The 16,295-nt window shown below is 33.2% G+C and overlaps 1 protein-coding gene across 2 annotated transcripts; it reads right to left on the reverse strand.

Annotated features, from left to right (window-relative positions):
- Positions 1 to 8,480: 8,480 nt before the first annotated feature.
- On the reverse strand, positions 8,481 to 15,505 carry LOC131638772 (putative disease resistance RPP13-like protein 1). 2 transcript variants are annotated; one of them, XM_058909317.1, is made up of 2 exons: positions 9,516 to 15,505; positions 8,481 to 9,300 (listed from the first exon to the last, which is right to left on the reverse strand). In XM_058909317.1, the coding sequence occupies exon 1, from the start codon at positions 13,443 to 13,445 to the stop codon at positions 9,567 to 9,569; it is 3,879 nt and encodes a 1,292-aa protein (XP_058765300.1). In that variant the 5' UTR covers positions 13,446 to 15,505; the 3' UTR covers positions 8,481 to 9,300; positions 9,516 to 9,566. The 2 variants fall into 2 exon arrangements, with proteins under 2 accessions (XP_058765300.1, XP_058765299.1); XM_058909316.1 differs by having other exon boundaries at positions 8,481 to 9,307.
- Between the last annotated feature and the right edge of the window lie 790 nt (positions 15,506 to 16,295).

Genomic DNA, 16,295 nt, shown 5'->3' on the forward strand with positions numbered 1-16,295 from the left:
CCAGACCCTTTCCTCGTCATCCTTCTTCATTTTCTCAAAAGTTCCCAAAAAAATTCAATTGAGTTCTGCAACGATTTTCCTTTTGCATCCATTCAATCAAGTTTACTTCTTTGGAGCTCTTTCCACCATCTCATAATATATAATCTGTCCATTCTCATTAATCAATTACTTTGGTAATTTTTTCAAATCGTCTTTTATTTTTAGGGTTAAGTATGTTTTTGGTCCCTCTAAATATATTAAATTTCATTTTTAGTCCTTATTACAAAAATGACATATTTTAGTCCCTATAAAATTTTTATGCATGCAGTTTTAGTCCCTGCTATTTTTTTAAATTTTGAATAATGTTTAATTACCCTTAAAATTTTAAAATTTTGAATAACTTTTTTCATACATGTTTAGAATAATATAAAATACTTATTAAAATGAGAAGAATTAAATATGAATTTTTTAAAATGAGAAGAATTAAATATGAATTTTTTAAATTCAAAAAGAGAATGATAAAAGTAATGCATATCTCGACGTAGAAATCAAATTTTGAGTTCCTTTTTTCGAGGAAATTTTTATAATGTTCTAAACATGTATGTAAAATAATTATTCAAAAATACACATTGGTTTAACAGTAGGGACTAAAACTACGTGTATAATAATTTTGTGGGGACCAAAATATGTCATTTTTTTGATATGGACTAAAAATGAAATTTGAGATATTTATAGGGAGCAAAAACATACTTAACCCTTCTTTTTATGTTAAGATCTTTAGTTAGTTTTTGGACGCATTAGTTGTTTTAGGATCATTAGTTACTAGTGTAAAAGAAAATGATAGTCTATTCGAACATGTAATGAAGTATTTTGGGCCTGTTAGGGTAGAAAACAGGTCTGCCATGGATGCTAAAAATCGCATGTTTGTCCAGAGATGTACCTCCGGATTTTCTCTGAACTATTTTCGGAGATGCATCTCCGGATCAGGATGAGTAAAAAATATTATAACATTTGGTGGACATGTTGTTTAAATTTGTTTTTGTTTATAACACATGTGCAATGGCTAACAATAATGAAGGTCGAATTAGAGTTGGATGTGTGTCCCAAACCGCGCCAGTACAACATGAAAGGGTCGCGGTCATGTCCGCTACTACGGAAAAGTGATACCATAGCGGTTGAAGAAGTCTTACCACAACGACTGACCAACCATTGTGAGGTAAGGTGTGATTGTATGTACAATGCTTTCTATTACGGTTCTGCGATCGTTGTGATAAACTATGTACCGCGCTACCTATCACAACGGTTCGCTTAAACAACATTGTCATAAATATAGGGTCATGGGTTCGATACTCAGCTACAACCAAAATCAAAACGCTTTAAAAAAATTAAATATCACTACGGGTATATATCAGAACCGTTCTAGTATATATAAGAGTTTATTATGAAATATGAGATTGCTTATTTTTCCTTACTCCTCATTAATCATATACAACAATTCAAATAGATTTTTAAGATAATAATCTGAAAATTTAAATTATTCTTGAAAAACAACTTTAACGATCCAATGTTTTTCGAACAACATGCATATTGTAATTCATGATTTACTCATTAACCCATAGAATTTGATTCAATCCCAAATTCTTCAAAATAATGTTGATGAATGAATGTCTTCTAAGTCTTTCACACAAAATTTGATTTTCTCTTCTTTTCTAGTTTATTTTAAAAACATAAAGATTTGTGTGAAAGACTCAATCTCGCATCCATTTATCAAAATTGTTTTGAAGAATTTGTGGCATTGAATCAAATTCTATAGGCTAAAAAGGAAATTATGATTTACAAGATAGATGCAATTCAATAAAACATTGGATCGTCAAAGTTATTTTTCAAGAATAATTTAATTTTTCTGATCATTAACTCAAAAATCTATTTAAGTAAATGCACGTTCAATAAGTGGTTAGTGAACCAAGCAATCACGTATGATATAAGAAACTCACTAACAAAAACATCAATTAATCAAAATAGATTGGGAGAACTTGATAGCTAACAAATATGAAAAGTTGAAAACATGTGTTCTCTATAGAAATATCATATGAAAGACTCATATAATATTTCCACATCGAACACAAGTTTGTAACTGTCTTAGATCCATGTTCACTTATAAGTATTTCCAGTTGTATCGCTGATAAGTAGACACACATAACCACTTGCTAGTTGCACATGAAATACCATTTATTGACAAATAACACAAAACATCAATAACACACAAATAAACACTATAATTCCAAACAAAAATAGTTGTGAGTGAATAACCTTAGAAGTTACAACTTACACTAAATTATGAATGACGAATATAAAATACTTACTTATTATTTTTTTCCCATATTTCTTCTTGATGTTCTTCATATGAAGTTGGCACAAGAATCTACACATAGAAGATAAAAAAAGAGATTAGAGAGAATATAGTAAAAACATAAATAGACGTTTGCAGAAATAGAAACATAGAGAATTTAAGGATAGTCTTCAAGATAGCCAAAGTTAGAATCTTGATGCATAGTCTTTAAGGCATATTTCATCTTATAAAAATGGGTAAACATAAACATCTAGATCACATTACATCTAAAATGGGTAAACGTAAACAATATGAGGCAGAAAAGAAGGATTTTAAGATGAAGATTGCCAAGTTGATGAAGAAACAAGCATAGGAAAAGAAGCAGAAGTCTGAGGAAGCTTCAAAGGTTCAGAAGTTTGAAGGATTAGGCACCTCTATTGGGGCCTCCAAAGTGGAGGAAGAGAGGGATGAAGAATAAAATTATCTAATGTAGGCACATATACAGAGGAATAAAATAATTTCCTTCTCTTAGTGTCTGTTACTATTTACTTCCTTTAACAACACTAAAACCTAAAGCATATCAACAACCCAATAAAGAGTTTGTAACTACACAAAGTTATTGTCACACAAACTGAATAAAACATGAACAACACAATCACAATGTCATTGTGTTAAAAAAGAAACCCTAGTTATGAACATAAACTTTCAGAAACAAGTACCATTACCTCAACGAGAGAGAACAAGAAATGAACAACAAATAAGGTGAAGATTTCAGAAATTTGTTTCTAGAAATAAATGAAGATGGTGAAGATTTCGCTATCGTCGTCGTCTCGTTCGCTAGGGAACCCTTCTGTGTTATGGACGAAATAAATTATTTATTATGTTTATATTAAGTGAAATGAATTTCACAACGGTTACAAGAAACAACCTTAATAAAATATGGAATAAATAGACACGGTTGAATGAAACACCGTGGCTGATATACTTTTAATTCATAAATAACAAAAAATATTGGGCCAAACAGAAAAATTAATCTGAAGTTTCTAAAATAAAAAATTAAATAGACAAATGGGAGTCCAAATTTCTTATTGGGCCACTTAAATTACAAAAATCACTTAATAAAGGAAATTTCTCATCCCACCTTTGCTATATGGGACACATCCTTAAAATTTCGAAAATGTCATTTGGTGAATTCGAAGATACATATTCGAACGCACCATTCATAAAACAAGCATCAAATTGGTCTGAATATGCATATCTGAATTCACCATAGGTTAATTCGGAGATGCACATTCGAAAAACACTCTTGAACCCATTTACTACGCATTTTCATTAAAATTGACGTAGTTGTCAGGAACTCTTTGTCGATTTTTATGAATATTAGAGTCATATAATTTGTATCCTCGCGTTCTGACCCTTGCATTCCTACGTTTCAGGACTTTACGTGATCTAACGTAAATAAACTCTAATTTTCTTATTTTTCTATTTTATTTGATTTATTTATCCGTTTTCATATTTTCAAAAAAAAATTGAAAAAATGTTGTAGACACTAATTTGATTGCTAATTGTATTTTCATATTTTTATACTTTTATTTTAATTCGTTATTCTATTTTCCAATTGTTTTTCTAAATAGGAAAATTGTTGGTATGTACATATTTGTTACACTGTTGATGCATGCTTACTAGGTGTACCGATCCTGATACATCAAATACTAAGTTTTAAAAAAAAACACAACAATGAACTTTTTGAATATACATATCTAAATTCACTATTTTTTCGGTTATGCATCTTCGAAATTAAATTTTTTGTGAAAAATTATGCATTCAAAGATACATCTCCGAAAATATGGAAGAATGTATAAGAGTGGGATGAGAAATTACCATGATTAAATAGAAAACACTCAATGGTATAATGTATAATCTAAAAGCCCAACAGAAAAAAAATTAAATATAATATTTTATTATTGTAAATATTTGAAAAGAAATTAACCAAAAAAAAATGACTTGTAAATATTTCATTTGTGACAGGAGAAAGAGAATGAAACATATATTGATTATAAAAAAATGTAACATTCTGAGAAACTCAAAAACGGTTATTAGAAACATCATAACACACAAAACCCTTATGAGAGTTGTTATACCCCATAAATGTACATTGAATAGACTGTGCGCCAAGCTTATTTCTTTCAAACGGAGGTAAGTGAACAAAACACACACATCCAAAAGTATGTAAATCACTATAATTAGGCTGAATTTTAAAAAGGCAAAAGAAGGGAGAATCAACATCAATAACCATAAAAGGAAGACGATTGATCAAGAATACGGCTGTGGAAAGTAAGGTGCGTGTTACATCAAGCAAATAACGATTCTTTCGCTCCGCCATCCCGTTTTGTTGAGGGGTATTGGGACAAGACCGTTGAGACAAGATCCCTTTTTGTTGGAGGTATTCCTGAAATTCATGAGAAGTACAATAATCCAAAAATATAGTTATCCTTCTGGGATGTGTTAGAGTCGCTCATGTCATTCTTCTGGAATGACAAACATTTTATGAGTATATTATAAGTTTTTTTTACATCAAAACACACAAATTTATTTGTGAAATTCTTTTGGAATACTTCACTATTATTGATCCATTCCATCTAGAATTTGATAATATAGGTGATACAATACTTTTTCAAATTTTTAACATAACAGATGCAATCCTTCTGAGATATGTTATTAGTATAGATACAATCTTTCTGGGATTCATTAATATTATGCTGAAATTCTTATAAAGTTATAGATACAACATTTTAAGGTGTGAGAAATCCTTATTTTAAAAATTTAACTCTTCGGGATTATATATCACAAATGATTTTCGTAGTGATAAAAAGAAACAATTATTTGCATAATCCTTCTAAGAAGCTAAAAAAACCTTCAAAGTCAAGTGACAAATATTCACATCGATTAAGAAAAATAATTCTTTAAGAAATCCTCCTGAGATATCTTAATATTACTTTAAGAGAGTGTTTTTTTGTATGTAGTTCTTCAGGAACTCAATCACAATTTTTTTTATAGTTCTTCAGGAACTCAATCACAAATCTTTTACTAATAAAAATAATATATTTATAATCCTTCAGGGATGCTTGATAAGTTCTTCAGGAATTATATATCAAACTCAATAATATCCTTCTAGGATATTTGATAAGTTCTTCAAAAACTATAGAACAAACTTAATACTATCTTTAATGGATATTTGTTAAGTTCTTCAGGAACTATATAACAAACACGTTGTTTTGTAATCCTTCAGAAATTATTGATAATTTAATAAGATATAATATCAAAATTCAACACGGATAATGAGAAAGAAAAATAATAAAATAATAAATTAATATTACCTCTAACAGTTAGGGCTTCAAAAAAATTCAAGTTTGGTAGAGCTTCGTGTTGATAACGTATTATGAAAATCACCAAATTAATATACAGTGAAGTAGAGAAAGTAAGAGAGAAAGTGATATCCTATTATCTTCTTCAAGAAGTATTCTTTACATTGCAAAGCGGATCTTATTAATAGGACATTAGGAAGGTGAAAAATTATAACTTTACTATACTACTTAATAGGGAATATGAAGATGAAAGATAAGAATATATATGGACATCCACAATAATATTTATTCATAACAATTTGAGATATTTATACGGAGAAAAAACATACTTAACCCTTGTTTTTATGTTAAGATTTTTAGTTAGTTTTTTAGGACGCATTAGTTATTTTAGGATCGTTAGGTACTAGTGTAAAAGAAATTGATAGTCTGTTCGAACATGTAATGAAGTATTTTGGTCCTGTTAGGGTAGAAAACAGGTCTGCCATGGATTCTAAAAATCACATGTTTGTCCAGAGATGTACCTCCGGACTTTTTCTGAACTATTTTCAGAGATGCATCTCTGGATCAGGATGAGTTAAAAAAATCAGAATATTTGGTGGACATGTTGTTTAAAATTGTTTTTGTTTATAATGTGTAACACCCTTCTAAACCCCGCGGCAAATTAATTAAATTCATTCAGAGTACATGAAAACAAGGGTGCCCTAATTCAAAAATTAATTAAACATCGTTCAGTCATGTCATGCATTCACTGAGGCAATCATCGTCAATTAAAAACATTTCATGTTAACACAACGGAAATCAAAATCACACGGATTAAGTTTAACATCTTTAAAACTTATCCTTCAAAACATCAAAACATAACCAGAGTTACAAAACATAAACTCTAAAACATCGCGTCCCCAGTGTTATAAATATCAGAGCATGACACCTAACGCTAACTAAACAACTGACTCATGAGCTAATCCTCACTGAGTCGAACAGCCGCTATCCTCAATCTGAAAGTGACAACATGTAAGGGTGAGTCTCATCATAATTAACAAATGTTATAAGGTTATAAAGCAATAACACATCATAGTCGCATCATTTACCCAATTGTTTCATAAACAGACATTCAAACAAGTTTCATCATCATAAACAACCAACCAACACATCATCAATATTTATAACACTGGAATACATCCAATCATGTTATAAAAGTATGCATGTGTATGAAATGACATTATGCATGTGGTACCAACATCGTCAAATAGAAATAACCCATGACCGATCCAACATCATCAAGATACGACCCTGCCAGCACAGATTCCACACAATGAGAATCATGCCCTTTACTGATCCAACACATCATCATGGATACAACATCAACAATGAATATGAATGAATGCAAACATACATGAACATACTTATACCATCGTCAAGTCTATGAGTAACATCATCAAAATACTCATTTCATCATAATCATCATCATCATCAAAGCATGTTTATATATATATATATATATATATATATATATATATATATATATATATATATATATATATATATATATATATGCATCATTCAATCACAATCACATCATTAATCATCACATAGATTATTTCACAAAGTTCGTTTAGCTCGAAACGACACACAAAACGGACCAACGGTTTAAAAGTTATGAATTTTACAAAATATTTCATTTTTCAAAACAGTTTCAGCCGTAACCGGTTACAAGGAAACCGTAACCGGTTACGCTTGACGTAACTCTATTCGCTATTATTTTTGTTTGACCGTAACCGGTTACGAACAACACCGTAACCGGTTACGAACTCGTAACCAGCCCAAAAACCCCATTTTCACAACCGTAACCGGTTACAAGCCCGACCATAACCGGTTACATCACCTGTAACAGCAAAAAAATCACTTTTGACAGCAACTTATTTCCATCCCACACAACCCAAATCTGCACTTTTGACAGCAACTTATTTCCATCCCACACAACCCAATTCGAACCATTTCGACCATACACGAAAAGCAGAATCAATTCACAATTATTCCATGTTATTTCATGCCTCAACAACACATTCAAACATCACAAACAAACATTTACACATAATTTATCAATTTGAACCATAACAACACAAACATCATGGATTCTAGCCAAATGATCAATCATCATCCAAATTGACTCAAATCCGTAACTCTATCATATGACTCAATCGATACGAATTCTACATCTATTCTATGCTATCTACCCCTAGCCCGATAATAGATGTTAACCAGATAAGTTCCCCCTTACCTTAACCAAATTCTTGAATTGGGTCTTCTTCCTCTTTGGTTCTCTTTCACGTTCTTCACCTCCTCTTCTCACAGCTTCCTTTTCACATTCTAATTTTCTTTCTCCTTTTTTCCTTATTTTATGAAAACACAAAATAGCTTAGTAATGGGCTCCTTCACATTACACCCCCCACACTGCTAACTTCACGAATGACCCAACACTACATTTTATTCCTTTCTTCAATAAGACCACTGTCCACGTGGCTACATCTAAAAGCATGCAAAGTTCCTACACAAAAGATCAAGCTTAAAAGTACAATAAAAAACTTACGTGATCTCCAAAATTATATGTTCTTCATACTTCAAGTCTGATAAATTGCCGTCCTTTGTGATTCTCTTATAATCTCAACCAATCGTCCCAGTAGGTAAAGTTTTGTCAAAGAAAATTTCAAATACATAGATAATATCACTGCAATAAAACCGAGTAGAGTTCTGCAACAGAAATACATAGATGATTTTAACGCAGTTGAAAGATAAGCATGTTCCCTTAAAATAACCGTGTTCATGTATACTATCCTTGGCCTACTTCATATTTTATCAAAAGGAAAAAATCACAATCTCCAAAAGTATGGGGTTTGCATTAATTTAATACTAATAGACATTTCTTAACTGTTTCTGTATTGAATAATCTGAATCCCTAGTTAGTTACAAAGTGTCACATTTGGCACTAACTTTTACAAATTGTAGCTTGTCATGCAAGCTGAAGCTTCTCTCGTTAGCTAGCCTAACAGTTGGCACAAATACAATCTAATTTAAAATGGTCGTGTAACAATTAAATAACATAATGTTGAATATAGTAACATAAGACTTCATGTAAGTGTTACAAACAACCTCTTCTCATAATGAATAACATATGCTACCACTTCACATTATCAATGACATGTGCTATAATATAAACTTGATTGTTGCCATCTTATTCACATTGGATAACAACTATCCACCAAAATAATACCCTTGGAAAATACATACATCCAAACCACTATCAAGGACTTTTCATTGTTTGCTGAAATTGGAAAACAAAACGAGTTGCAAAGTCTTCAAAGGTAAAAGCACACTCACTGTAGTAACGGTTACATTTAATAATACAATTCATAAATGTCTTCACATGATTAAGATAGAAAGAAAACATATAAACATTTATGTGGTACAGAATAAAAAAACTGAGAGAAATACAATAGGTTGCACTGTTGGAGAAGAGAACGGGCGATAACCTTCTTAAGCAACCAAATTCAGCTCTCTTTTTCATCTCAGTCTTCTAGCAATCTACGTCAGCCACAAGAACAAACACACCCAATTGAATTACCAAATTACCTGGACTCTGGAAATGGCAGACAAATCTAGTTAATAATTTGACTTAGTTAAAAACTAAGGATCTGTTTGATTAAAAACAGTTTCATGAAAAATTAAAAATCTCATTTGATTACTGTGGAACTTGAAAATATTAATGAACACGAGAATATATATAACTAAATAATAATAATTTTAGTGGCCAGTGACATAAAACAAAGAAAAAGTAACATTCATACCTGAAACAGAATTGAAATTCTTCATTCTCTTGGCTTCTCAATGGCCATGGCTCATATTGTGAGTTGGTCATTTATTTGTATGACTGGGATGTGAGCAATTTTGGACCAATGTTCCTTCCTTTTATACCTTTCTTCTAACAATGGGCATCCTCCAATGGACAGTTCTTCCAAAGAGGTAGGGAGACTGTCTTCTGGCAATGACTCTAGTCTTGGACAACTGCGTAAAGAAAGTGTTTTCAGCAAGGAGGGAAAGGCTTTTTCTGGCAATGACTTTAGTGTTGTACACTTATAAAAACTAAGTGTTTTCAGCGAGGAGGGAAAGGCTTTTTCTGTCAATGACACAAGCCCCGGACAACCATTAAAAGAAAGGGTTTCTAGAGAGGAGAGGTGTCGAAGTCCAATTCCTTCTAAGGATTTCATTTCAGAGAGATCATTGATTTCTAGACACACAAGGGAAATGGGTAACAACGGCTCTTTGAGCAATATGTTCACAATAGCATCACCTTTGATATGCAATGATGAAAGAGCAGTGAGACATTGGAAACCCCATTCTCTTACCGGCTTTGTTATCCTCACAGATTCAACACTAACTGATTGTAAATTGGGAGGTAGGAAAGCTCCTTCACATAATGATAAATTCAGATTTGGAAGATTCTTTAGAAATAACGATTCAAGAGTGGTGAGGGTGTCCATCCGTTGAGGTAGTGATCTAAGTTCCTCGCAAGAATTGACATGAAAAGATTTGAGGGCTGACGAGCTACAAGGCAAAGTTTCTGAAATAAAAATAGATTCCAAACTGTTGCAATCATAGATGGAAAAATTTTGGAGCATAGGAAAACAATTCAATGGGACGGAGGTAATTGAATTGCAGTAGTCTAATCTAAGAGTCACAAGGGATGTGTAATTGCTCCACATTTCAGGAGGAAGGAATGTTAAGTTCTCACATTTTTGAATACGAAGTGATTGCAAAGAAGTGGGTAAACCATTTGTTGGAATCGTAGTGAGAGAACTAATATGATTGAGATCCAATCGTCGAAGACAAGTGCTGTTTAAAATCAATTTAGGTACAGATTTTAGCATATGACTGCTCCATATGTCTATTGTTTGCAGCAGACATGGAGAATCACTCTCGAGCAATGAGTATTGGGTCCTTTCAGTATTGCTTATTGAATCTGAATCTTCCACAATACGAATCTTTTTTATTGAGGAGAGCCAATGTTGAGTAGGTGGTGTTGCCAAGAGATGATCACAATCATATATTTCAATCTCTTCTAAGGAAGGAAGATGACTAGGTAAATGTCCTTTCAATTTTGGACACTTGAATAACTTCAGGGTTTTCAGACGAGGAAAAGGAAACATGTTGTTTGGAAAAGGACACCATTCCTTCCAATTTTCCATGAACAAAAAGTCCAAATTCTCAAGGGCTTGAAATGGTTGGAACGAAGAACTGGAACCTCCTGCTGCCATGCCATAGAACTGCTGCCCAATTGTCTCCAAAATTGTCATTCTACCAATTAGCAAGTCCTTGAGAGAAGGTAGCTGCCCTAGTGATGGAAGTGTCGTGCAATTCTCACAATTACTAATGCTGAGGGACACCATGTTAGAAAAAGAAGGATCTCCAAACCAACTTGGAAAACTTGTCCCACCATATGATACAATTCTCAGTTCCTTTAGGTTTGTAGATGGTTTTAACATATCAAGCACATTTTTTTCATTAAGTGTGTCATCAGTTTCCTTGCCCCACTCTAGCGTCAATTCCTCAATATGTTCTTTGCTCTTCAAGTTGGTACCACTTACCTCCATGACATCATTGACATTTTGCAGGTTCTTGATGAGTAACTTTCCCCGTAGCTTAGGAAACTTCCCAAGCTCTCTAACACTTAAACCAATATGTTTCTTGCCTACTACAAAAAGAGTTAGAGTTTGAAGGTTTTCTAGTTCAGCAATTTGCTTCGGCATCTCTGATATGCTTGTCCTATCAATATAAAGATGACGCAAATTACTTAATTTTCCAACATGTTCAGGCAATTCTGTGAGTTTTGAGCAGCAAGATAAAATCAAGGTTTGCAAGTAATAGAGATTGCATATGGTGCCAGGCAATCTTGCGATATTCGTGTAAGAGAGATCTAGATAGCGCAACTGCACTAAATTGCCAATTGTAATGGGTAGCATGGTGATGTTTCTATATTTTGATAACGATAACACACGCAACCTTCCAAATGTGGGTAGCAAATCTTCGACCACCTTTCTTGATAAATTATTTGATGCACATCCAGGGTCAAAGCCAAGGAAGCTTCTCAAGCGTTTGAATTTGTCAAAAGTCTTAAACTTCTTGAAAATGTCATATCTTTTTTTAATATATGACAAGTGGCGAACAGTTTCAGAGCTCTTAGCACCAAATTCAAGTCTGTAACAACATTTTTCAGATACGACCGTAGCTAAATCATTAACAAGGTCATGCAGGACAAATTTCTGTCCACTAGAATCATTATGCAATTGCTGAATCAATGATCTGGATAACAATTCAGTAAAACATTCATCACCTACTTCTTCCATGGTTTTTTTGTCTTGAGAATGATCAAGGAAGCCTTCTGCCATCCACAACAAAACCAATTGCTTCCTATCAAGTGGATAGTCCTTTGGAAAAATAGAGCAATAGGAAAAACATCTTTTCAATTGAGAGGAAAGATATCGATAACTCAAGCGCAATGCAGGCAGAATATTATCATCCTTTAAGTTCCATATGTCGTTGTTCAGAACTTCAATCCACTCTTCAGGATCTACTTTCGAACGCAATAGTCCTCCAAGTGATTTCGCAGCAATTGGCAATCCACCACACTTTCTTGCAATCTTCCTTCCTATTGCTTCTACATTTCTCTTTTGAGTTTCAGAAAAGTCTCCACTTCCAAATGCACATTTGGAGAGTAAAGACCAATTGTCTTCATCTGATAGAGGATCTAATTCAAAAATAGGAAATGTGCGTGCAGCATCTGCCACTTTTTTGTGGCGTGTGGTGATGATCACTCTGCTTCCATTTTTTCCATAAATCAACGGCGATACAAGATCTTCCCAATCAGAACAACTGTCATTCCATAAGTCATCCAACACAATGAAGAATCTTTTGTCCCTCAAATTTTTCTTTAACTCAACTCGAAGTAAATCGAGATTAGTGGTTTCCCATGGTGATTTAGTGACAGATTCTAGGAGAGTTTTGGTTACTCTAAAAACATCAAAATCTTCTGATACACAAGCCCATGCTGTGAGATCAAAGTGCTTTTGAACATTTTCATCATTGTAAGCAAGTTGTGCAAGTGTTGTTTTTCCGACACCTCCCATGCCTAGAATTGCAACTATGCCTATATTAGTATTGCTTTCTGATAGCAACATGTTTGTTACTTTCTCTTGGTCATCTTTCCTACCAACCATGACAGATTCATTGAACATAGGACTGGAAGGTGTTCTATGAGAAACTCTGACACTTTTAGTTTGCAAGCTAATGATATCGTTATTTTCAGCGAAATGTTTCAGGTTTAAGTATATTTTTTTCATTTGGGAATTGATCTCTTCATAGTTATTTGCAGGAGAAAAAAAGAAGTTCCAGACCTGTTTAGTTTTGCTTGCAGGTTGCGTGTTCTCCATCTTGCATCGAAGGGAGTCATAGCTGATTTGGTTGAGCAGATCTTCAGCGTCGTAGACAGCATCTTTCAAGCCGTCAAGCCAGTCTTTGACAGAAGGAGTGTTGATCTGCTTCTCCTCTGCAGCATCTAGCACAACATTAAGAGTGAGTAGTGGTGCTCTTAACTGTTCCAAGAGTGAGTCATCGAGTTTGGTGTTTTTGAAGTAATCAAGAAACTCTTTGGAAGCAAGTTTCTCAACTAAGGTTTGAACAGTTGCTGAGAGGAAAGCGCTTCCAATCATAGTTGCAGCCATGTTGATTAACAAAAGTTTGAAGGAAATGAAGATCTATGTGAATAGATAGTAAAGACTGATGTGTGAATGGTTCGCAGTGGTAATAATAGTAAAGCAATGTATATATGGAATATTGGTCCAATAATTGATATTAGTGCAATGTATGGTCCATATAACAATATGGTGGGACGTGATTGTGAAAAGTGAGCATGAAAGCAAAGACTACTACTAGCTGTAATGAAATAATTATGTTGTTTTAAATATTAGAATGCTTCTTTCTTAAGCATATGGTTCTACTTTAGTTTATATAATGTACAAATTATATAGGTCCAATCATTTCTTTTTTGTAGTGTATAATAAAAGAAATGGAAAAGTTAATGTCTTAATTTATTTACTCATAAAATAATTATATATATGTGAAATATAAATAATTGATATTGATAAAAGATATATTTCATTTTTTTTTTAAAACCTATTTCCCCTCATGCCTTCAAGCATTGCACTTCGCCACGATCTTCATCAATTCATCATGTTTAATGGTTTTAAGGCCATACATCCAAAATCTCATGCCATGACTTCATGCACCATGTTTCATACCTGCCAACAAGGAAAATGCTATCAGTCCAACATAATCCATCCAGCACACTTCTTTCATTATGCTATGACCAAGAGAATGAACCATGTGCAAACCAAAAAGAGATGCAAACATAACAAAATCAATGCAAGGCATTCAATACCAATCCATCAGTTTAGAAATATCCAGTCCATATGGCAAATCCATAATGACATACATGTTCAGTAGTGCATATCAGCTCATAAGCATGTTCAAGAACAAAACAATCAATGCATCCCAATATACACTTCATTCTCAGCATAGCAGGTTCAACAAGTATATTCAAAATGCCAATGCAAAGCACATCAAGACAGCTTGATCCACATCAGTATGCATGCAGTACACAAACCTACAAAGCAAATGAAACATGACGCAAGCTATGCATATGTATTCAGTCCCTCCGTGCAGGCATCCATACTAATGCATCAAGGCAATTCATGATTTCTATCATACCACTTTCAGCTCAAGCAAAACAGCATGTAATGGTGCATACACATTCCAAAAAAATCTACATAGCCCACTATGCCATCCATAACTGTACAAGAAACAAGACCAAGCATTTCCTCATGTAAGATCATTAAAAAAAAACACATACTGATCCCATAATTCAATCACAATACATACATGTAAAAACAAATCTACATAAGCCAAGATATCATCAAGCCAATACACTTTCAACATCATAAGCCAATCATCCACATCATACATGTATTATCATGGTTTTTAACTATCATCAAGCAAATCCTAGTTAACACCTACTACTAACTGTTTTTATTCACTTCTTACCTTCAATTCAGTTAACCTAAGTACTAAACCAACCATTTAACCTTCAACTGCCACGTGTCCTGGCTAAATACCTAAAATGCCCCTAATTAGTTTGTTTCCCTCCAAAATCAAATTCAAACCCTAACTAACTCTTGAGACATAAACTAACACACCTACATTTCACTTTTTCCACTAAACTTAGCACAAAAGAAACACAAACAAACCACTTGAAATATCATTTTAAACCAACACAATCCATTGACTAAACCCTAGCCTCGGATTTCAATCTTAGGGCCTCAAATCCATGATACTTAACAGAATTTCCCTCCCAAATTCTATCACCTATAAAAACCTTCATCATGAGGCAATCTCCCCCTAAAGAACCTCTGCCAAATTCAATTCCGAAACCCTCACGAAAATCACTCTAAAGCTCCATCACCAGCTTCTTCAGAGCTTATCATCAAAGCTCTGAAAGAAGTAGAGCTTAGCCTTAGGGTTTCACTGAAAAAAGCAAGATTAAGGTGGGTTTTTAAGCTTTATTGAAAAAATGAGCATGGGGTTTAGATAGAGGGAGAAGAGAGATTTGTATTCCTAGTCAAAATGTTGGATTTTGTAGTGTCCCGCCACCTCCGGCACGGCGGGACGATATCCGGTGATGGTTTACATCGGAGAGAAAAGAGAGAGTGAGGTAAAAGGTTTCGCTTGGGCCTTGCCCAGTCAGGCCCAGTATCTTTACTCACGCCACACCCCCTTCTTTTGAGAATTTGTCTTGTCATCCCAAAAATTAACCCTGACAGAATTGAAATTAACCCTGGCACCGCATTTTTTAAATCATTGGGCGATATCAGAAATTTGGCGAAAACAAGTAAATTAGCTTGTCACCCCTTTTTTTATACCTATCACCCTTCATTGGTGGAGTTTTTTACCATATTATCCATGCAGAATACCGGATTTTTTGAAATTTTTGGCCGTATCGGAAATTTCGCAAATGTACCAGATATTTGGTAGGATTTACCAAATTACTGCGCATGATGATTCATACCGGAAATATAAAATTTTCTGTACCGTATATTTAAAATATCTGGTACATATCACCAGATAATATTAATACCTGAAATTTCAAATATTCGGTAACATAATTTTTATCGGATATTTCAAATTTCCGATATGATTTCAGTGTATAAAACTATCGAAAATTTAAAATTTCCGATAAAAGAAAAAAAGAGGAAATTTCAACAACAGCAACACCATGAGTTCTTCCAATAGCGGAAATTTCTATTTCTTTTGAGATTTTGTTTCCTTTTAACTTTGGTTTCTTTTAAGAAAATTTTGAAAATATATATTGATAACACTTTGGTTTTCCAAATCAAACTTAATTAAATGTAACACGAATTATTGATCTAATATCAATTACCTCTTTCATTTAATTCATACAAATATCATAATCAACTTCAAACACTTAAATCAACGTCAAGTCACTTTCAAAAACATTT

The sequence above is a fragment of the Vicia villosa genome, unplaced genomic scaffold (assembly GCF_029867415.1).
Source record: "Vicia villosa cultivar HV-30 ecotype Madison, WI unplaced genomic scaffold, Vvil1.0 ctg.002409F_1_1, whole genome shotgun sequence".
In the NCBI taxonomy this organism is placed as follows: domain Eukaryota; kingdom Viridiplantae; phylum Streptophyta; class Magnoliopsida; order Fabales; family Fabaceae; genus Vicia; species Vicia villosa.

Bases quoted from the DNA above. Each gene is read 5' to 3' on its own strand.
- LOC131638772 (XM_058909317.1), bottom strand. From the start codon at position 13,445: ATGGCTGCAACTATGATTGGAAGCGCTTTCCTCTCAGCAACTGTTCAA.